Below are 23,509 nucleotides of genomic sequence, written 5' to 3' on the forward strand. Positions count from 1 at the left end.
GAAACGATTTATAATTCACTGAATACCAATCATTTTGAATTACCGAATCTTGAAAGTTTCAAAGAAGCTTTGAAAGGCTTTTATCTATTGAAAGAGAAAGGTTTGGTTCAAAAAGATATTTTAACCTTGGTTGATTTCAGTTTGTCTTCTAATGTTAAACGACTTTGGGTTATCGATTTGGATACTAATACTATTTTGTACAATTCATTATATGTTAAAGAAATCTATTTTAATTTCTTCATAAGAGATTATTATAAACAAAATGCTATTGTTAATTTTTGAAACAGATACTTTTCTAAGTAAACACTCACCTTAAATCAAAAGTTTATACTTTTTTTATGTAATAAATATAAATATTTTGACTCCTTTTAAGTGTTAATTTTTATTTACAAAAAAAATAATTTCATTAGCGAAAAATACTATTGCGAAAATTTTCACAAACAAAGAAGTATTTATAATATCTTTTGTATTAGAATAAATCTATGATATTTTAAAATTAAAAATTCTCGAAAAGATATCTAGCACAATTTTCCATACAAAAAAGAATGTTAGAACTTATATACTTAATGACTTGAAAAATATTTTATCAAGTCATTAAGTATATAAGTTTTTCAAGTTTATAATTATTTTGGTAAATTCTGTGAGAAATAATATTATTTTCGCATAGAAGAAAACTGAATAAAAAATATAAATTGACTAAATTCAAAATAATTAATTATTTTTTAACAATGTATTATAAATAAAAATAATATAATTATTTAATTAATATATTTTTAAATTTTTATTAGTTTAACCGGCTTGTAATTATCTATTGTATTTGCCATTAGAAAAATCTTAAACTATTTAGCTAATGTCACAGTTCTATACGTATATCCTGTACTTACACATTTAGATTCGGTGACCGGGCATCATCAGTAGAAGCTTCGTTTTGCTGTGCCATGGCCTGCGAAAACAATGAGACTGTTAATTGCTGGCAAATGCGTGTACCACCCAACTCTTCCGTTCGTTAGCTTTGTCGTTTTACTTCGATCCTCTTTCAGATTTTTTCGTTCGAAAAGATACACTGACTCTATAAGCAAGCAGTCTAATGAATCTTTCTCGTGCTGATCCCGTTCTTCCCACAACGTCGCGTTAGTCGTATCCGCTATTTTATCTATTGCTACTTCTGCCTCTAGCGGTGAAAGTTCACTCTGCAGTAGCGCCACCTCCAACTTTTCCCCTTCGTCCCGTCGTATTTGTGGCTGGCTTTCGTTTTTGTCCAGTTTTCTTGATGATCTTCCTCCCCTTTTTCCCCTTCTTTGCTACCGTCGGTCTGGCCACTATCACTGCAGGTTTTCCAATCGCAAACGGCGTGACTGAAGGGACTAAAATTACGGGGACGCGTCCATAAACGACGATCGCGCCCCGCGTTCGAAGTTCGCGGGTTCGCGTTTGTGTGCAACCCGTGCACGACAGCAGTACGTGGTCGCCTGCCGCCTACAAAATAACAACGCCAACAAACAGAAAATGGCGTGCGAGGATGGCCACCAATGTTCATTACCTGGCTGGAGATTGACTCTCTTCGTATTGGCCGCGCCGGCTTCCCCTCAATCTCAACGACTAACAGCTTCCCGTGGTAGCGACTGCACCATTCGTCAGTTTACTCTTCCAACATCAAATTGAAAGAACACCACTTCTATACACTTCACACACACAGTACTTACTGTCCTTTCTTGTCAGGTGATGGTGGAACGCCGTCGAAGATCGGCACGAAACTGAAAAACGCACAAACAGTAGCGCGATTTATTCCTCCGACGGGGTTCCGTCACACTACCAGACTGTGAAACGAATCGTTTAACCACGCGCACATCCACTACTGGCCGGTAATTGTAGCATCTAGGCAGGCTCCATCATTCTTTGGGATAACTTGTTTGAGATTTAAAGCGACAGATTGTCGGATTTTTGAACGATAAAGGTTCGCTAAGATGTTAGGGTCTAGTTTGTATAACGTTGTTCGTCTAACAGAATAAATGACGCTTGTCAAATATGGTCCAGCAATCAGGCCCGTTTTACCTGTAATAAAATATAGCCAAAGTATTGATATTAGTGCGTATCGTGATTCACGATGAAATTTCTCAGAATTTAGCTGACACATTAGATCTTGTACCAGTAACTAGGGATTTAGGCGAATCGAGGCCAACCAGGATAACACAGTGTTATGGCGGAGCTTGCTGACAACCACATGTGAAAATACTCAGACGTGCGTTTCTATGTCGTAGGTAGAGACCTACTTGCACAGCTAGATAGGCTGCGTCGTAGAAATAATCACGCCGGGTGTGTAGGCAAACAGGGCCGTACATTGCAGGGAACACTCAACACTCAATGTAATTTTTTTTTAAACATGCAACTCACCCCGAATCATTATAGATAAGAAATAATAAAGTAATAATAATAAACTTAATAGTTTTTGGTCGCTTTTAGATTTCTATCGCCATCAACTCAGGGCTTATCTGAGGCAGTTTCTACTAGTACAGAGAAACTCAGTCAACTGCTGTAAGACGTTCAAAGCGCTTTTGGCCACTGAGCTACTGCAAAAAAAAGGCACCTTTTTATCGTGTTTTGCGTTTATGAAACTTTACGCCCAGCATTAGCAGTCATCTAGCGTATGAGTGTGTTTTTGGGTTAGCCCATTTGCGAACTTCCGTACCGATTGGCACGGTCCTTTTTCTGTAAACTCCGTAAACGTTTACATATCGCTCAGCTCAATCGCAGAACGACGACATAGCAGCAGTAGCAGCAACAGCAACAGCAATAATAGACAAGCTTTGATGGCGGAGCCCCATTTTTCCACTGGGTGTATAGATAAAGTCTGATTATGGAACGTCAAGAAGCAACAGAACGTCTGATCCGTACTGATCAGCTAGGTAACCAGTTCAAGATACTTTTACCCATACTTTTATTTACTGCAACAAAAGCAAAATGATTGTTGAGCCGAAATATGGGTTCTACGAACGAGGTTCAAGAAACTGAAATTATTTGCCCAGAACAGTCTAAGACAATAGAGCATTATAATAATTCGGAAGTTTATTATATCAACCAACAATGTGACAGCTAATTTATTTTTGAAAACTAGCAAAACAAATACGTGCTAATTACATTCTCGTCAGGCTGTCGATATTTAATGATGACTGAAACTGAAAACGTTTTACTTTATTCAATTGTGATATCCGTATAGGGTCCCTTGATTACAAAAGTGTTGATATGTTGCCCAAGTGCCTAAATTCCAGCATTGTTGACAGATCACTCGGCCATAGAAAGAAGTATTGCTTGCTCATACTGCGCATTCAATAACGTCTACATCCAAGTGAATCGATGATATCGCGACAACGCATGAACATATCTATTTTTCCGTAGTCTGAAGCCACACTGTAACTCACGATTTCTAAAAGGAGTGTTTTAGCACCCTTCATGATTATGGTGTGCAAGCGTCACTATTAGAAACGCCATACAATTGAGATCGGTTGTAAAGCTTTTCATCGCACTTCTATTCTAAGCTGTAATGGCAGCAGTGATAAAAGTTACTGATAAAAACGTTTTTGCAGCATAAACCGCTGGGTTAGGTAAAAACAGTTTTCCTGCTTGCACGTATCAATAATAAACAAGTGTGAAAAGCGCCTGAAATTAGAGGACAATCTAGATTGTGGAGGACAGAGGAATGACCGTCGGAACAAACCTCAAATACTGCAGATTCTGAACCCGTACAAAGAGACCATTTGCTGCTTTTTCTAGTTGTTTTTCAAGTTTCCCGCTTTAGTCTTTTAAAATCCTTTTGCTTTTTATAAAATTCGTCTGCTCGTTGCAATTTAACTTCAGGACATACAAAATGGTCAAAACATAACGCAACTTAAAGTGTCATTCCGAAGCTAACCAATTTTATAACGCATGTATGACATTATACATTTTTTTTAAACTCGTTCTCTAACAGATCATGAAACGGCCTGCGAAATCTCGTGCCCAGTTTACTTTTGTAGTGAATCTGGTTTGAAACGATAAAAGCTCTTTTCATGTCAATGTAGAATGGCAACGTATTTGGACCTCTAGAGTAATCAATAGCAAACGGTTAGTGAAGCTACTGAACATTTGTGAGGCTTTAAATCGATATGAAGCAACAATTGCAAATTGTACCGCCTCTGAATGATATAATGCTGTTCACAGCTTAGGTCGCACGATGTATAAGCGAATTTCTTTTGCGGATAAATATATATAACCTTGTTGGCATTATTCTGACCAAAATAAGCCAACTGGGCACTAGGCTGCAGAATTGCTGGTTATACTGCGCATGGCGCTATAAAATAGTGCCAATTTGGTTTACGCCAATGTCTGTCCTTCTAAATTGACTGCCTATAACCTGCCAAATACCAGAGTGCCCTGAGAGCAGAGGAAGTCTGTTGAACGGACCTTAGTTTCCAGGATTAAACTAATACTTTGTTTTTACATGTTAAACGCCGCAAAAGTTGAGTTCAAACCTCCTTGAACAGTTGATATTGATCTAACCAATCGGACAGGTCCTGTTCCAATCTGCAGTTTAACGTGCAAATTTCTTTTAAGCGAGTGCGAAAAGAACTGTGTATGTTTTAAGAAGCAAAACGGTATGAATCCATTACCATATTATAAATTAAAATTAGTGTTTAGAAACGTTCGTACGTATTGGCTTTTCCTTGTATAAAACGGTATTGACATCTTGGCCGTTATCGATGTTGCCACACGAAGAACAGACTAAAGCTGAGACTACTATAGATTTTTAGTTGTTGCAATTTGCGAATAGAGCGATACTGTATGTCGTACTGTCACGCACGTCGAACGTGCACGTTTGTAATTCTTACGTAAGCTACTACCATTACCTTCTATTGAAGTGATACAATATCGTTGCTTTTCGGGCTCGAAGAATGAACGACCGCAGCAGCAAACAAAAGAAATGATGTGTGAGATAATTAATTTTCAATTTCTACTAATGCTGGTTTCCACCGAGACTCAGGCAAGAGGCATGCGAGTGCCAGTTTGTGAGCAATTCCAAACACTTTAGAATGACAAAAAAAACTACTCAGTTCTTATAAAATAACCCTCAGCTCACTGTTATGTTTACACCAGGGTATACTGAGTTGACACTCGAAAAATGATACGTAATGCCTTCAGTAGCTTATTAATTACACACATGTTCGAAAAGACGTGAAAACGTTGTTTACATTCCAATAAAATAGAGAAGATGCAACAACTGATATTTGGTAGCCATAGAAGGGTTCCTGTGTCAGGACGGAAAATTCATCAGTGCAATGATTTAAAAAAAGGCTATAAGAAGCGTTTTGTGGGGAACAAAGTGGCGTGTTCTTGCGTGATGCTATCGCTTTTCACGTTTTCTCAAGCCGGCCGCTATGTGTAATCTAGTATTAATATCCATATCATGACTCAGAAGCGCTGGCGTTGCATTTCCCTAGAGTACTATATGGCACTACGACTAGTGACACGATAGAGCGAATTTTCCACCGAAAATACTTGCAAAAGACAATACTAATAAGTTGGGTAACGTATGGCAAACTTAAGCAATGCCATTCCTGCCCGGAACAAGCAAGTAAAACGAGGCTAGCTGACTTAAACCGTAGGAAAAATGTGCCATAAGTTTTACGAGCTGGAGTTTCGCGTCTCTATATAATTTCATTCGGAAATCAAGAAACTGATGCCGAACATTCTGAACTATGTTAGATCGTATTGAAGATGTGCCAGCAGGTGTAGTAGGTGCAGAAAGACATTTCACATATTTCTGAAAATACGTGTTTATATTTTAATTTTACAGTTTATCCTTCATAAATGTGGTATCGTCTCGCTCCATTCCAACTGCATTGTTTTGCACTTCGTAGCGTTTTGCTCCGAATCGCCATCATGGAAAGCTAGCGGCAGACACAACCTTACGGGTCGAAAACTCAAGCAATTGGAGGCAGTAGAAGTCCGATCAAAGCACTGTAGAATAAGAGCTTGTTAAAACGATACTAGAGGTAGTAGAACTTTTGTACAATATATATATATATATATATATATATATATATATATGTACGGCAGCCTCATCAAATCAGATCTTTAACAAGTCTTTTGTTTTACCACTTTTATGCACAGCTTTCACTCAAAGTAGAAATAATATTTGTCACTGATGTATATTTAATTTCCATAGTAGATGATGAAAAATGCTACTTTTCTGTATAAAAGCTTCAGTTCTGTATAAAAGTTTTCCAAAGTCAGTTAAATAGTAATTAGGATTAGGGTTAACACGTCGAGAATTAAGATTAGCCGCAGAGTAACACACAGACCTTCTCTAATGAGATGCCATCATTTCATGTGAGGCAGGCCAAGTGTCGTTTGTATCGTTAGCAAGTCGAATGAGTAGCGCCAATATAATCTGTTTCTTATTATCGTTATCAGAGAATGCAAGCAAACTCATGGTTTTGCTTACATGTCTCTTTTCGTTTGGCCTGCGGACTCAAAGTATCCGTAGCTAGAAAAGCCAGCTGGGACGGGAAGGGCAGCGTTTCTTCTAACGTTCATTTCCTTTGTACATTTAGTTATATAGTAAGCGCTAAAGGCGCGGTACAACGTTGCAGAAGGAACACTTTCTAACTATAACAAGAAGCGACTAAAAAGAGAGTGACTCTTTAGCTAAATTGTGTTCCGGGGTTCGTTTCCACGACGACTGAAACTATAGCTGAAAGACTTTCATCATCACTCATCATTTGCACGGAGTGACAACTTACTTTTAAATCAACTAGGCTTTTGTAACTATAAAGAACAGTCGTGGCATTATACATATAAAGCGGTGGTGCAATTTGACGAAAACTTTGGCGGGCGGTTCGTCGTAATGGGCATGCGTTCATCCACTACTCCTGGTATCAGACAAAAGCTAGTTCTTTCTAAAACAAATCAACAAATTCGTTATGGCAAATAACAGTGCGTCGTTTTCGGAATTAAAGTGAAGATATGCCTTTCTGCATGGGAGAATCTTGATGAAGTAAATCGGAAAATCCTCAAGAGGGTCTAGATCTAAAGGGTTAGAAAATTCACCAGAAAGGCTCAAAAAACCATTTTAGATATATAATCTAACAATCGTTTTAGGCGAGGAACTGCTAATTTCTAATCGGATCGTCCAGATAAGCTTTAATGGCTACTTCTTTTCAAACGTTATCGCGTTTTGGACTTTTTTAACTTTTCCCCATGTCACGCCCTGTATTTTTTGAAAATTCTGGCCTGTTATTAAGCCAAAATTTTATTTTATTGGAATTCATTGTGTGCGGCCGATCCAAGCAATTTTTTGACAAGCTTATACCCACTATTATAGTTTAAAGCATGGTCAGCAATAAAAGAATTGTGGATTAAAGAAAGAGTATTTTAAAAATAGCTATTTAATAGTTAAGGTCTCGAACGGAAGTTTTAATCTTAGTGACCTACCTGAATATTCGAAACTACCGGAAATGACACTATCAAGTGAACTATGAAGAGTTTGTTGAAATATTTATTTTTGTTTAGATACAATCCTAGAAACAAAGCTTAGGAAAAATGTAGGCACGTCGCCTGGTATACTGTCTGTTTTGTCTAATGAGCTTTGAGCTTTTCAATCCGTAAATCAGTAGTTAGTAGCCGTTGAAAAAATGATATATAACGAAAATTGTGTCTGTAAAGCTGGCCTATTGCTGATTACAGTAAAATGAACACTGCAAGCTGTTGAAAAAGTCATTGTTTGTCTGATAGATTATGAAAATTCGAGCTTCTTTAATCAAACATTTTCTGTTGTGCAAACTGAACCAGTCTTTTGACCTTACAGCCCTTTTCCTTAACAGTTTCTTTCTTGGGACCATTCGATGAAAATGCCACATCCATTAGACGATAGCTGGAGCGCTTATTTAATTTACCAACCCAGTCCTGATCTTTGAGATGGTCGTTTTTTACAGTATGAAAGCACATATGTACTTATATATAATAAAAGTGGTGTTTTTCCTCTTAAGTCGCTTTATGAGATTCAAAGCGTGAGTAGCTATAGTAAAGCACGATACGAGGAAAGAAGTATTCAAAAATTTACTTCTCATATGAATCACAAGACCATTTACGGAAAGGCTAAAAATAGTACGTCACTCAAAACCGAATTATTAAGCGTAGTACCATAGTTTGTTTTCATTCGGCTTTCAGTACAATTTTACATTGATCTTGCAACATAAATTGCTATTTGCACACAGAATTACGCCAAGCGGCACCTGGTTGAATGAGTATCACAACGAGTGAAAAAGGCATTAAAAACCTGATCGAATACTGTGTTGTAATAGCTGAACGAAGCCTCTATGACTTCGCTCAGACATGAGGGCGGGAGGCGTGAAACAGTTCAGAGACCAAATTGTGCTATTTGCCAACTTGGAAGATCCAATCCTTTGTGAAAGACTTTATATAATAACGGTAGTCCTTTTTCTACGATATTTAAGATGTCGTTCTGTATTCAAATCAGTGTGATGTGATAATTAGAAGATAAAGCGGATGAGACGCCTAGGAGAGCAGCTAATAAACGTCTAGATACTCCAAATAGGTCAACTCTCAGATGCCGGAGGCAGACAACAGTACAGACATTGGGGGTACTTCTCGCGATTACCGCTGTTAGCGCCTTTTTTTAAAATAGTTTTTAACTTGTTCGTGGATACTCATATCCTTTGCTGACGTTATCCGTAACGTAATTTTTGAGCTATCGCATCACACCTTTTTATAGATCCCACGGGGTACCAAAAATTGCCAACAGACAAGCACCGTCGTGGACGAGTGTTCCATTTTTAGATCAATATCATCGCGGGAACAAACCACATTAAGACCGACGGACCCTGATGTGGTGGAAACTCGCGCACTTCATAGAATGCGAACCGTTTTTATTTTTTTTTGTTCTAAGATAATATAAATAATTTTTGTTGTTGTAATAATCTGACTTCTCTATTTGCGTCGTGTCAAAAACAAAAAAAAAAAGACAGCTACAGCTTTTTGCGCAAATAGAATCTAGAGTTTCCGAGACTTAAATACACTCTGAAATTTAGACAACGTTTAAATGCTACACTACTACGTCGCACTAGAAGGTCTCTCAGGGCTATGCGATAGTACATACACCAAGGTTACATAAATCCGAAAAAAGAAAGTTAATGCTTGCTGCAAACTGTACAGCTCTATGTAATCACCAGGGCACTTAAATTGTTTAAGCTCTTCTCCTAATTTACCTACTCAAGGTATGTGTAAGAAAACATTGTTTAGCGCCTTTTATAAGAGAACTATATGCCTAACACTAATGAGGAGCCGAATGAGAAAAACCTAATTTTAGTATAATTAACAGAATTTTCTTTAGCAACCACAAAATATAGATCTTGAAATCTACCAAGGCTAATTAATTATCTGGGTTTGGTTACGTTGCAAAAATCGGCCTTCTTCTCTTTAACATCAGTCTCAAATTGACAATACATGACACGAAACCCTGAATATCACATTAAATAGTACGTAAATACAGTAGGTATTAAGTTTGGTGAGTCGCTATATAATACAATTTGAAAATACTGACGCCACTGACACGTTACCTATAAAGGCTTGCATGACAACAATTTCAGATTTATATATAAATCTGGAATTGTCAAACTATCAAACTCTATAAATATTAATCTGCTGGCCAGAAGGACAACGTGCGGCTTTTTAATTTATTGAAATAGGACTTGACGGCACCATGAGTCATAACAAGGACTATCTCAAAGTTCGTTCCTTGCAACTCTGTATGAGGTTAACGGCTTTTTTTGTTTGTTGCTTTTAGCAACACAGAGCGAGACAGATACAGTATGAATTATCTGATCAAGATTTGAAGTTCTTGGGAGTTATAAGCTTAGGAGACGTATCTAAGAAGCTTTGTCTCGACACTTGCCACAATTACGACTCCTGATTTATATGTCTCGATCTATGTGTATTCGCAGTTCATTATTACAAACGAGGTAACAACACATTTCAATATACTTCAAAATGCTTATTTTCCTCTACTCTATAAACAGAATATTATCAATGTGAGGAATAGGAAGTAGGTTTTTCTAACCACTAATAAAGAGTTTCAGAAATGTTTGAGAATGTAAAAATGTCATCAATCGGTTTTTAATCGGGCCCCCAAAACCAAAAAATTAACCCAAGGATCGCAGCAAATAAACCGCCTTCAGCAGAAATAGTCCAACAGAAAAAAGCACGGCGAAATTCTCCAATAACGGTATAAATTTCCACTTTAGGTTATAGTTTCTACTTAGGAACGTGTAACCTCAAACTTCAAATGGTACCTGTTCCATGCGATAAACATTCAAAGCTGATTAAGGCAAATCAACAAGTGTTGTTTACAATAAGCATTATATATATGTTGCTTATTTTCCTGCAAATCAAGTCACTATAAAGGAGATAATGTGCTGCATGGATGCAGCTTTAGAAACACATCATAATCTGATTTGAGAATTGAGATGTACCTACGTGTTTAAAAGAAGGCCTTCACAGAAAGCCGGTGATCCTATTTACCCTTGTAGGGTTATAACATCTCTGTTCTCAGGACTGCAATAGCATTTATGCTTTGTAGGCAGCTAGTCCAACCTAAGAAGCCGTAGATAGTCTAAACAAGCGGACAGCCCCCAAATCCCTGTATTTATTTAACTTGCTCAGCGCTTATCCGATAATTTCAAGATAGTGCTTGAAAGAACTATCACTAGATATGAGCCATAAATCTGCATTCCGATTCACATATCCTCGTTGCGATATACAATACATTGTATCGTTTTAGAGATTTGTAGATTGCTCTGGATAGAAAAGCAACTTTAAATGAATCCACATTATATGTAGACTAAAAATCCATTACTGTTTCTGTGTACGCGAAAAATTCAGTTACCCGCGTTAACTGTGACGATGGTCTGTGCAGCTGCTGCGCGTACCGGTCACCATTCCAGGGGTACACTGTTTTTTCCGATATGCCACTTTAAATGCGGTTGCTACAAACGTTCTTATGGCAATTTAAATACAAAGGTTTGCTAACTTATCGTTTTTCTTAAACTTGGTATGCTCAATACCTGCATGATGCGCTATGTGACCATCCTTGCCTATTAGAGTGCTTTCTAGTTCATGACGCTTTATTTCGAATTGTTTCTGTTTCCCACTCCTACTTATTTCAAGGATGAATGAGGCCTCTTTTTTATGACATAATGATGAGATCGAGCATCTACTGGACTATGTCCACCTACCTTGCAGTCGTGTATCATATGAAATTTTCATACGGCAGAAATGGTGTAATGATAAAATTATATAATGGGATGTAGGCAATGAACATATTTTGGACCTATACAGACGCTAGTAAAATACACACGCAGGCTATGCACCTATTCGAGGCATTGCAAAACAAAGCAGGATATTACTGACTAATTCTGCTCAGACATATCCGTAGATGACCTATTTAGTGGCGCCAAAGTAACTGCACCCGAAAATAACGTTGAGCTAAATATAAGGCTTTCTGGGATATCGAAGCCAGCCTATTACTGGCAAATAACTCTAGTTAAGCAGTTCCTTTATAAACTTGGATAAATTATAACCTTTTTCTTATCTAACGTGTTATAAATTACCACATATGCGTAGCCTAGAAAGCCAGGGCTTACACTGCACTTGTAGAGAATGCTCTGCATATTTGGTATCCTTACATTGTTAAATGTTTATTTACCGTCGTGTATATAGTAACAATCGTCGAGCAATTTGTTAGTTTTTGCTGTGTAAAAATTTTAACCCACTTCGACACAACGTACAAAGCCATAAATAACACATATCGGCACCATACAGGCACGTTATTGAGCCTAGCGACCGCACAGGCCTGAGCGATCTCTTGTCGTGGTCATCACATATAAACGATCCATGTGAAAATAACGTTTAGTAGAAAAAAACAATTTCCAAGTAACTCAGTTTAGATGAGCCTTTACTAGGACAAAAAACGATGTATTCGTTATTTTGATTCATATGGAAATTCTTATGAAAATGAAAATAAAGTAAGTAAATACATGCGGAAAGCCATGAAGGTTTTACGATTAGTACACTAACTATTGTATATCCCATTTTGTCTGGTGATATGCCTGTTTTTATTACCTAATTAACCTGTTCTGATATGCACATTCAATATTACGAACTTATGTATTGAATAAAAGCTTGCACAGCCTAAATTATCTAAGTTAATCCGTTTGTTATAATATATAATACAAGTTTTTGAATGAATTTAAACCCTCATTTTATAGCAAAAGTACTGTATATTACGTCGAGATCACTGCATACATAGATCTACGGATCTATCGTTCCTAATAAATACATAATCTCTTGATTGCGCGAAGCATCTTTTTATATTGTCGGTTTCTCATGTATGCACACCTCTGCCCAGATTGATACACCCCTCAGATTCTGTAACTCTCGTCTCTAAATTAACCTAGATGTACTGTGAGCCTTGATCTGCAAATGTGTCTGTGAACTACGCTTAATCTATTTGTAACCGTGCCAGGTTTGTCAGGGATTTCTATCTAGGTAATTTTGAAAATTAGATCTGTTACTGCCAAAGAGGGCAATTGAGGGAAAATTGTCTTTGGACATTTTGTCTATTAATTATAACTAACAATTTATGCCACAACATCTTCATAAGCAGACGAACCAAATACAAAAAAATTATTTTTTTCTATCCATTTAAAGAATGCAAACTTGACCCGCTCAAAGGTACCTTTTGCTAGTGTAAAATCTACTAGATTAATAGATTTACGGAGACTCCATTGCCATCCGATTCCGGATAAGTTATTAGCTATCCGTCTGCCGTTACGGACATTCTCTTCTTTTGATTAAAAAAATCACCTCGTTCTAATACAAAAGTAAGAGATCCGCGCCCGGGCTACGAATAAAGATCGACTATTGTTTAGTGTTTTTGTGACCAATGAAGGCCTACCGAGATTAGGAATGCCCAAAACCGACTGCCTATTCCCATTAGCTTCCGCAAAATATGACGAACATTTTCAAGACGCGTAGCTCTCTTGGGATCAGGTTAAGAGGACCTAATACGTATCAATAAACAAAAAACCATTTCCGATGATATCGGAACTTTTAGTTACCAACTGCTTTCGAAGGAAGAATAGCTGTTGCTCATTGGGCCATCTAGATCGACCCCCAAATGTCAGTGTCCTGCGCTTTTTTGCTCGTTGAGACCCTTGGATCCTTTGCAGCTTCTGACTTACCAGCAAAGCGGCAGCTTAATCCATTGGATTGTTTGATGTTTGGCGCGCTCGAACGAGTGTTCGACGAATCTACGCATCAAATACGCTCTGCTCACAGTTACTACTTAATAATAATTTCAAGAAAAGATTCTTAGATTACCTATAGGCGGTTAGGACTCCATATTAAAATCCTGATCGAAACAGACATGAAACAACTGGACACTGTTTTCGTTCGTACAGCTCATATGTATGCGACATCATGTTCTGTACATTCTGTATATATTATAATTTAAAAAGAGCCGCATGTCTTATCGTAAACGTGTTTAGTCGTAAAGCTGACTGATCAACAAGCTATTGAAAACGACATGATTCCTTTTGTGGGCCCAGATGAGTTTACATCAAAACTGTCGTCGAAGTCATCTAGATGTCGCAACGAATAGGAAAAGCCAGCAGCGCAGTTATCGTCGCAAGCGGATAATATACACTGAAAGTGATTCCTACGTGTAAGGACTATTTTTGCCTAATGACATCGATCAGTGCATCTGGCCAACACAGAGAGGTCAATTTCTTACTTGCAAGCAACAACATGCCCGATGCCAGCTGCTTACAAAATGTCCACCTGAAAAGGTAAACAAAAAAAGTCCTTCTTTGATTTTCATTTTAGTTGTGCGCACTTTAAAACATCCTTAGATCTCTTGTAATTGTTGCTCGCCATCAGTCTTTGCGGTATTGTACGGCTGACAAAAAAACTGGTTCTCCTTCCAGGCCACTTGAATGCTTAAAATTTCCAATGTCGTTAGGTGGCACTCAACGCACAAAAAGCCGTACTGCCACCCTCTGTCAACGAAAAACGATTTCAAAGCCCCATCAAACGATTGTTTTATCATATACAACGAACTCAGAATGAGAACTCAGAATGATAGCTAAGAAATGCAATACAGAGATCACGGTTGCGCTTATACTCGGGAAGAATATTTTGATACCAAATAGCCATACAAAATATAGGTATACAATGACTGATAAAGCTGTATTTCCGCTATATTTTTTTCAGGTCGGCTACGTTCTCATCAAAGTTATAACGCTAACGGTCAGAGGTGGTGTGAACTCTTAACGCGGGTGATATTTAGGCCCTTGCAACGGACAGGCCCTAAATAGGCCGTGGTCAGTCCATCGGTGCCCACGCATTTCCACTTACGGTATACATTTAAGGGTTTTCTTAGTTCGTTAGGAAGGTTAGGTTTACCTTTCTAGCGAACTTTAGTCACGTGAGGCGCCCACGAAATACATCGACATCAGTTTGAATCTTTGGAGCTTTAAGATCTGATAGAGTTAGTGGAGGCGTGAATAAGTTCAGTAGACGAATGGTACAAGTTGAGAAGTTGTAGGACGGTAAAATTATTGAAATCCATAAGAAGTAAAGAGGTTTAGTGTAACGTTAGCTCTTTCCAATTGTTAAGGAAACATTCGTTTTAGGCTTCTTTATATATATGCAACTGACGCAAAGCAAAAAGTGCTTCTTTATATATATGCAACTGACGCAAAACAGATCACAACTTTTAATTACCTAATTGACACAAAGGACAAAATGTGAAAACGTATAGCAGTAGGAAAAACTATTTCTCTTTCCCAGTTATGCCGGATCGCATGCACACTTACAGAGTCACAAAAATACAGGCATCTGTGCCAGTAGTGAGACCATAGGAGTCGCCAGCAAGCGGAAACGGCCAAATGGAAGCCTGTGGGACTACGGCTCAGGCCCTGCTGCAATAAAGGTTGTTTGTCGCCTGCTTCGTAGCAAAATATTCGATGTTTTTGCTCGTACTACGTTATAGACGCCAGTATTAATTAATTGCGTCACAGTAGTAATACTTTCGAGTACAATTAACAGACCCCTATGAGAAACCTTTGTTCAAACAAGGTTCACGCATTGCACTATCCAAGTTCACCAGTTGTTATCTTGCAATTAGATCAAATGTGATTTGGGGTCACCTAAGGTTGTCAGCTAATGTCATTTACGACGCTTCAATGCCTCAACAAAATCTAGCTTTAGCATGTACTGTTATGCAATGCAAAGATCCGACACAACGGATGTTACTTGCATAAGAATGATTGTGCGTGTCATTAAGGTATTTCACTTTAGCAGAGCCTAAGTTTTACCCGGTACATAACCAATTACTAACCTTGTACTTGATTGGCCATAAGCAAACAATTGAATTAGCTGTGTAAGTAACATGGATAATTAACAGGTACACAGACACTTTATGAGAGCACAATAAGGATCATAGAAAAGAATGTCACAAGCCTATTTAAATCGTTTGAAAGCTGAGTTAGGTGCAATCAAAGGACATGTTTCATTTGGCGCGTATGGCCACCAATTCAGAACACACGTTGAAAAAAGAGGCTAGCGGTCAGTGAGCGGTCAGTTATAATTCAGAAAATCTCGCAGGCCTTATAAGAACGAGGGGCCGTACATAAGCTGTTATAATATTTACCAATTCTAAGTATAGATCATTACCATACTCATCTACGTGAGCAAGCTATTTACGTGTATTTAATCTAAGCTTTATACCGTGATGAAATACGTCTTCCGCTCTTTCTCTATATAACGGCAAGCATAAAGAACTTTGGCGAGAAAGCTTAGATCTAAAATTCCAGTATCTTTTAGCTCACTCATGCTTTGGCCATGAGTGTCTTTCTTTGCAAGGTCCAGCCGTCTCCGTATGTTCGATACGAGGCTCGACCGGGCGCACGTAAAATGTAATCCGTTCGGCACCTCGCTTGTACATGGAACACGTTCAAGTGTTACTGATTTCCTAAGCTCGTCTGCTCCTTTTGCAAAATTGAGCAGCGAGAGAGAGAGAGGGAGAGAGAGAGAGTTAGGTGCAGTGATTGAGGCCGTGCTTCTGTCGACGATTGTACATAAATCAATACACAACCACTGAAGCTCCTCCGCCAAGAGGAACTTTTATCATAGCTCAGATAGAACATTTCTTGGTTTTGCTCCGGTCAGCATGTCTGCTGCTAGACATAAAAAGGCATAAACGAACATGACCCTTTCGGGGAAAGAGGTTTTACCATTATTGTTGTTTTTTGTAAACTCTTTTACACTTATTGAATAGCGCTAGTATCTGTTTAAATAATACGAGTCAGATAATATCGACCCTATCTTGCGTACTCTTACCGGCAACTTTAATACTGAGTTAGTTTTTCCAAGTTTCTTCTATAGTTGACTTTCTTGCTGGAAAGTTATCGGACGCTAAAGAGCAAGAACACACACACAGTCAGGCGCACAATATGAGGACTTGGGAAAAAAATAGTCTATCACTGTAACCACCTCGCCACCGCTAGATAAAATTCTTTCTATCCGGAGAAACGTTTTCTCAGTGGCCTAGTCCCGAAATGTTTTTACATTTTTCGTCTTCTGTTCTTTCAGCCGCCTTTTAACTTCCCGTTTCCAATCCTCGTACAGCACCCTGCTAGTGCGCTAAGAACTTCGTTATTTTCCTCTTCAATAGTAGCAACCGATGCTCACAAGAAATCCCCCGTAGAACTCCGCTGAGTTCAATAGCAGCAGCGGCAACTTTCGGTGGGGACACTGCACCGCTTTTACCAACAACGCAAACAGACCGTCAGGGCAAAGTAGCAGCAAAAGAAAATCGAACATGGAATTTCTCTGTATAAAATACCTGTGTGTAGACAATAAACAACCTATTTTTGATTGTCGCCGTTGCGTAACGTGCGCATTCTTCGCGTCGGCGATGTAAACGATTCCTGATGATTTTGAGTTTTTCTTTGTTATAGCATCGCCGGTTTACATATGCATAGATTAAAGTTCTTCTTTTTTCTGTCTGCCCCTTTTTGCCTCGTTACGCTTTCATGACATTGTTTAAGTAGAACACTACACCATCATCATCATCGCCGTAGATCACCATGAATAACTGCTCACTGACCGACTGTAAGTAACACCTGCGAGCAGCGGCAACGAAAGATCCCCGTAGCAGTAACAGCAACGAGCAGCCACAACAAAGCCATGCGATTCTAGTCGCACAACCAATGTAGTCCTCCGTAGCGCGAAGTACGGAGCACTGCCGCCGAACTCTACAGTTGGTAGTCAAGTACATGCTGCTCTTACTCACTACTGCCTGCTAGCTACAGCCCGCCTATCCGATAACGGCGGGAGCACCAACCGGCTGGGCCGCTAGCGCGCGCGCCATCCGGAGCATTAGTTTATTTAAGCCACAGAGGCGCCACCTGCTGGATGGCCTAGAAAATTCCCTCTGTGTACGATTGAGCTGCCCCGTCCCGCCGCACCAAACCCCTAAGATCCTCAGTGGCCGCTAGATAGATAGACAGATAGATAGATAGGCATTTTACTGCCACTAACTGGTCAGTTGCCCCTCTTTTTACTGAGTCCGCAGAAAAGAACCCGTCTTTTCGGTCGAACCCAAGCGAAAGCACCCCCCATATCCAGACAAACGAAGGTCCGTATTCTCTGTGAGTACGTCCGGTTTGCTGCAGTGTGGAGAGGAGGGCTCTCTTTGCGTTGTACTGCACCCGAGAATAAAGCAGGCAACTTTCCAACCAGGTATTCAGCGAGCCAGCAGCTTAACTGTGGCAATGTAGCTCGAAGGCGGTCGCTTCAGGAAGCGGCAAGGCACCATGAGAAGGGAGGGCGAGGGTAAAACAGGTACCCCAGGGAGACAACAGAATCTGATCAGGGCCTGTCCATGGAGCAGAATAAACGTCGGGAACATGTTCAGAGAACCTTTAAATTTACATTAGTTTAGTCTAGGTCCTTTGGCGTAATATGGTGATGTACTGCCAACTCCGTCTCTAGCGCACCCGACAACAAAAAAAGGGACTCTACACCCTTCTGTAAGCGGCGTAACAGCAGAACATTTCCTTCTAAACATCAACTCTTCTTTTAAATAAGCGACCATGTGAATACGACACTCAATCAATATATATATATATATATATATATATAGGATATTTGTTAATGCCATGTTTCGAGAGATGCCATTTTTTTTTGCATGTGCGATAAATGCCATTTCTAACGGTTACATTTATCCAATATCACCACAATCTACCGCGATTACAGCGTCAGTTCAGAGCCTAAACAATTCAACAATAGTCATTTCCAGAACACTTCTTGATTAATTGGTTGACCTAAAGGCGTTTACGTATCGCTGAAATACGCTGCACACGGCAAATTTGAAAGGGTTTCATTTTGGGGCTGGTAGCAAGCCAAAAGTCCTAAAAATGCAAGAATGCAAAACAGTGAAAAAAATTATCGTTTGGGCGGATTAGGTTATTTGGAGAACCAATTGTCAACTGACATTCTACTCTTTGAAACAAGCGGAGATTTATTCACAAAAACCTCATCTTTCTAAAATGGCTGTTTGACTTATTTTGGCAAGCGGTCTACTTTCGATTTTTCAAAAGCCTCATGAAAACTGGCAATAATATGAAGCGTCGGTTTGTATGTTGATAATAGAATCCATGCGCACGTTTATGTAATGACAGTGTAAGTTTAGGTAGATTACAGGCACTGGAATCTATCACTACATAATTTTTCATAGATTAGTGGCGCCCTATGGCGTTCTTCCGAGAATGATTGTACAAACCAAATGTGATAGTTGATCTGCATATTCGAGATAGTTTTACAATGATTCATTTGCGTCTCCTCGATTTTTTTTGGTAATACGCTTAGACTTAGACTGAAGAATGGCTTAATGGAGGCGGTGCGATTATCGCGGGAAGTTAATTCAATTAGTTCGACGTATCGGAAAAGTTGCTTGGAATCTTTAGACGTGAAGCGTAAATGTGGCTCCTATATTTTCGAAACTTATTGATTGATGCTTATGGAAACGTTCATTGTCCGAAAACAGTAGACTCATGGACATGCGGCGTATCCAGTTGAAATGGTCGCCCTATAGCTGTACAGGTATCTGTTGCACTGAGTGACCGTTCAATGTGTCCTCAACCACGAATAATCTAATATGGCACATTGCGGTCGATTACACTTTTGTGAAAAGCTCGGATTAATAATAACTGACTGTTAACTACAGGTCTCGCATTCCATAACACTGTATGCACTGTTAAAAAAAACACTGACAGCATATCCTACAGACGATAGTTATTAAAAAACCGATGGTGTTCAAACCACCATCAGTGGACATCAAGGTATTGGTTTTTAATTAAACCTTTACAATTGAATTGCCTATCCCTATAGAATTTCCGTAGTACGCTCTCGCATTTCGTTATCATTGTTATTCACGTTGCTAAGATAGTTTAGATAGGTACTTATCATGCGGAGTGAGTTGAAGGATAACTAAGGCGTAGGTGCGCGCTCAGTATGGCTACAGAGCACAATGAGCACCGTGTGCTTGATTTAAGTATGGCCGTATGAACAGAAGGCGAACCAAATGCATCCTGGCTAGAATGATTCTAGCCGTCATTTAGATGAAGCTGGGAAAAATATAGGGGCAGCTCGCTTCTGGTAGGAAGTTCATTCTCTGCAGCTTATTGTTACTAGACAGTGCGAAATACGTCACGAGGACTCGAAATTGAAACTTGTGTTTTTTTCGTACGAGGTATCGGACGTGCGAATGGAGCAATGGTTCCGGAAAAAAGGTTGCGAATATCTTCATGTGAAGTTTGTCAAAGCTGTGACTTTGAAGGGGGCAATGTAAAAAGGACCGTGGAAGCGAAAATTTTTTTCTCTACGGATGCACCGACTATATGAGTGATTGCCCTTGACTCCTTTTAACAGTTATTGCAAAATTAAAGGTAAGTAGTATTTGAATGCTAATGAATTTGAACGGCGTATAGTAGAATTATCGACAGAGAACCGAGTGAATGAAAAATAGTACGCTCATTGGTTGACGCAATTCTTCAACATAGCATACACACTTTACGGTTACTTTCAAGTATGCTACAATTTTTTATTTAAATTTTACCCTTTTACGTATGTATGGCAACGTTACATCATGACCTCCCCTTGCGCTCCATGCGCTCTGGGAGCCTATAGCACAAGTGGACACGGAAGTTACTTGCAGATCATTTCTATGAATGATATCTGTTTTATTAATGGTCTCAACACCAGCGGCAGGCCTTGTTGTAAACAAGACGCTTAATTCCTTTAAATGCGGTAGAAATCAATTTTATCGTATCGGTTGAACCCATGCGTTGGAGCCGATTTTTTAGGTACTCTTAACAAAGCTAAACTTTTTATTTCAGAGCATTGATGATATTTGTGTTTTTTATTGTATTCTGCTCCCTTTGCCCAATTCGTAGGCACATCACACCATTCGAATGGTACCAAATTGATAATTTTCCGGCTTTTCTAGGTGAAACCTTTTAAGCAACGCCACCCTCCGCGTTTTGGCCAATTTCTTCTAAAGTGTGTACCTTGCATTTGCGGCTACGATTATACGCAAAAAATGCAGATCTACTTTGTTATTTACAACTTGATCGTCCGCTGCTTTAGGGGGCGATAGTTGGGCTTATAAGACACCTAAACATGGAAGCAATCCGGGTCATAGCTATTCGTGGAGGTCAGTCCCATTTTTCAAAAGGAAGTACGTAGCGCTCGAACTGTGCATTTGACAACTGCCAAGGACTCATACGCGTGGCATATCTCATATAAGCTCTTTTTTTTTTTTTTAAAAGTAACAAATCATTTCACGCTGAACATTCTGATTTATTTTCCCAATCTTATTCAACCATTACTCAGTAACTATAGCTCGAATTTGAAAAAAAGTTAAGCATTAATGGAAAGCAATGACCTTATTGTGAATTTAGGTAGACAAGCCACCTCTCCGCTCCTTAGAGGTTTAGTCTCAGAAGTGAGCTAAATCTAGCTACTTGATACTGATTAAATCTCACTGCGTAACCAATACTATCAGCCCTAGTGATCAAGAAATTCTAATCAATTTCTGTTCAGTACATTTACTTAGATTCAAGTTTTAAGAACCAGTGTCATTTCTAAGCCACTATCTACCCAGCAGTACTCATAGTAAAGCAATAAGCTAGAAAATTATTTTCCGAAGCTTGTGCTTTTTCTCCAACAATAGTAAGTAATAAAACAAGGACCGAGACCACTAACTATAATTAATATACTGAAATTATTATTGCTTTCATTATAAGAAATGTTTACACGAACCACAATCTAATAATTACACATCTCTCTGATGCACACTTTGAACACGAACTTTGAAGAAGAAGCCAATAAAAGTTTGCAATATGGTTAAAGTCGTAGACGAAAGAGCTTGTAGAGTTTTTAAAAAGCTTTTATGTTGCCATTTTCAGTAGGGGCTAAACGTAATGTAAAAATACTAAACCAAACATTTAGATAACGTATCGTAGATTTATACGTACCTTATAATTTACCTAGCAACGGAAGGTCTGTTATTACAAAGTTTTACCGCTGTCCATTTTAAGTATGGCATACAAAATAGACAATTTATTATACAATAATCGTAGAAATTAAATAAAAACACATTCAATTTAGCTTGTCTCGAAATATCATTGCTGACTGCATGTGTCAGGCGCCACTCTGCATGCGGTGGACGTCTACTGGTTAATTGAAGAGCCATTTTCTTTCTTTATTGTCACATCAACAGTTCAACAGTTCAAACAGTTTGTTCAAATGCTTCTAAAGACTTCACTAGATGGTGGACCGTTGACGAGGCCCCTCACCTTAGAGCACCTTGGAACGTGTCTTTGAATGCGTACTTCAGTTGGAATAACGTACTTGAAAGGCACGTACACATTTTTTTCTAATTGGATTGTGCTTCATTTTGGTCTTTTGATTTTTTTCAGAGACATACGGCTTCTGGAGAATGGCCATAACAATTTCGAAATCATCATCAGGATACATTTTGTGGTTGCACGGACTATCCAATTATCGACCCTCTTCTCTATATTGTCCTCGTAAGGTCAATAACCTGTTCCTTTTGTCTGTGCCGTAAGCTTTACTATGGTCATTTTTTTTATTATGGGGTGTTGCACTATTCTTAAATAAAGCGTGAAATTATGCTTATTTGATTTATGAATTTTATTATTACAGTATAAGTGCAATAGCTCAAATGCAATATACTTATTATAGGTAAATGCAACTGGAAGAGCAAACAAGCTAATCATGAAACACGTATTCACACCTTTATATAATTAAATCTACAGTGTTGCATAAAACATGAAAGTACTTATTCAAGATATGTGGTAGCGTCTTTATACGGTAATTTATAAATTACGCATTATAATACGTCAATCAGGTAGTTTCCTTCCTGCGGAGATGGCACACCATGATTTAGGCACTTAAAATACTTTTAAACGATACCAGTACTTATTTCCGAAGAAGTAATAATATGTCAGAAAAATATTGAATTAATCCTGAACTCCTCAATTCAAATAACCGGCCACTACACTAACGGGAGAATACAATTTTTCTATTTATTGACAATACTCGTAAACTCCTTTACGAAGGCGCTGCGCTAACGAACTAGTATGTACCAATCTCAAAATGAAAATCTATATGAAATATCCTTAAATATTCAGTAGACGTACTTTTAGATGAAGCATAGTATTTACACTTGTGTTACATTGGGCGAGTAGTAATGTTAACAGACAAAATATAAATTCGCCCGCGTGTTCTTCGCAACACGACCTCGTTTGTAAATAAGAACACCGAAAAAATTTCAGTTGTTTTAATTGATTTAAAGACCCCTGACCTAATCCTGTTTGCGACGTATTCAAACACGTCCAATACAGACGATTACGATTAGGATCTAGTTGGCAGAAAATTTTTCTAAGCAGATTTGCGAAGAGATGTCACTTCTTTTTGAAAAGCCCTCTCAAAGATACGTCCTTGGTTGAGTTTCATTAGTAGTGGCGGTATTTTTGAATTTCAGACGCGCCAATCAGTCGCGAGTATAAAGGTATCTAAAACTGTGTATATATAAGTACATTTGTTTTTAACATCCGACTGGTCATGTTCTACAGCCCGGGATTAAATGACTTCAGCAGATCAACCCGAGTCACTCATCTAATCGAGAAAATCTGTAAAACGGGTTTCTTTATAGAAACGCATGTTTGTGGTCGTCTTTAGTCCTAATAAACCTAATCTCAAAAATCCTACCTACCTAAAAATCAACCTAAAAACTATTTAAGGTTGCGAAGATTTCTATATTTTAATTTGAAGCGTTTCAGTTACTTTGGTATTTTTATAAACGTGT

The 23,509-nt window shown here is 38.5% G+C and overlaps 1 protein-coding gene and 1 long non-coding RNA gene across 2 annotated transcripts; one reads left to right on the forward strand and one right to left on the reverse strand.

Moving 5' to 3' along the window:
- Positions 1 to 884: 884 nt before the first annotated feature.
- Positions 885 to 17,434, reverse strand: LOC111270794 (uncharacterized; the record flags this gene model as incomplete). The annotated part of the gene is given in 2 exon segments (XM_022851197.2): positions 885 to 2,052; positions 16,453 to 17,434. A coding segment is annotated over 1 exon segment (56 nt), but the record flags the coding sequence as incomplete, so codon positions are not given.
- LOC111270796 (uncharacterized) lies at positions 13,594 to 22,322 on the forward strand. Its single transcript, XR_002686469.2, has 4 exons — positions 13,594 to 13,898; positions 14,323 to 14,467; positions 19,868 to 20,063; positions 22,098 to 22,322. It is a non-coding gene; the product is annotated as an uncharacterized LOC111270796 (long non-coding RNA).
- Positions 22,323 to 23,509: the final 1,187 nt, after the last annotated feature.

Source organism: Varroa jacobsoni, unplaced genomic scaffold, assembly GCF_002532875.2.
Source record: "Varroa jacobsoni isolate VJ856 unplaced genomic scaffold, vjacob_1.0 contig00123, whole genome shotgun sequence".
NCBI lineage: Eukaryota > Metazoa > Arthropoda > Arachnida > Mesostigmata > Varroidae > Varroa > Varroa jacobsoni.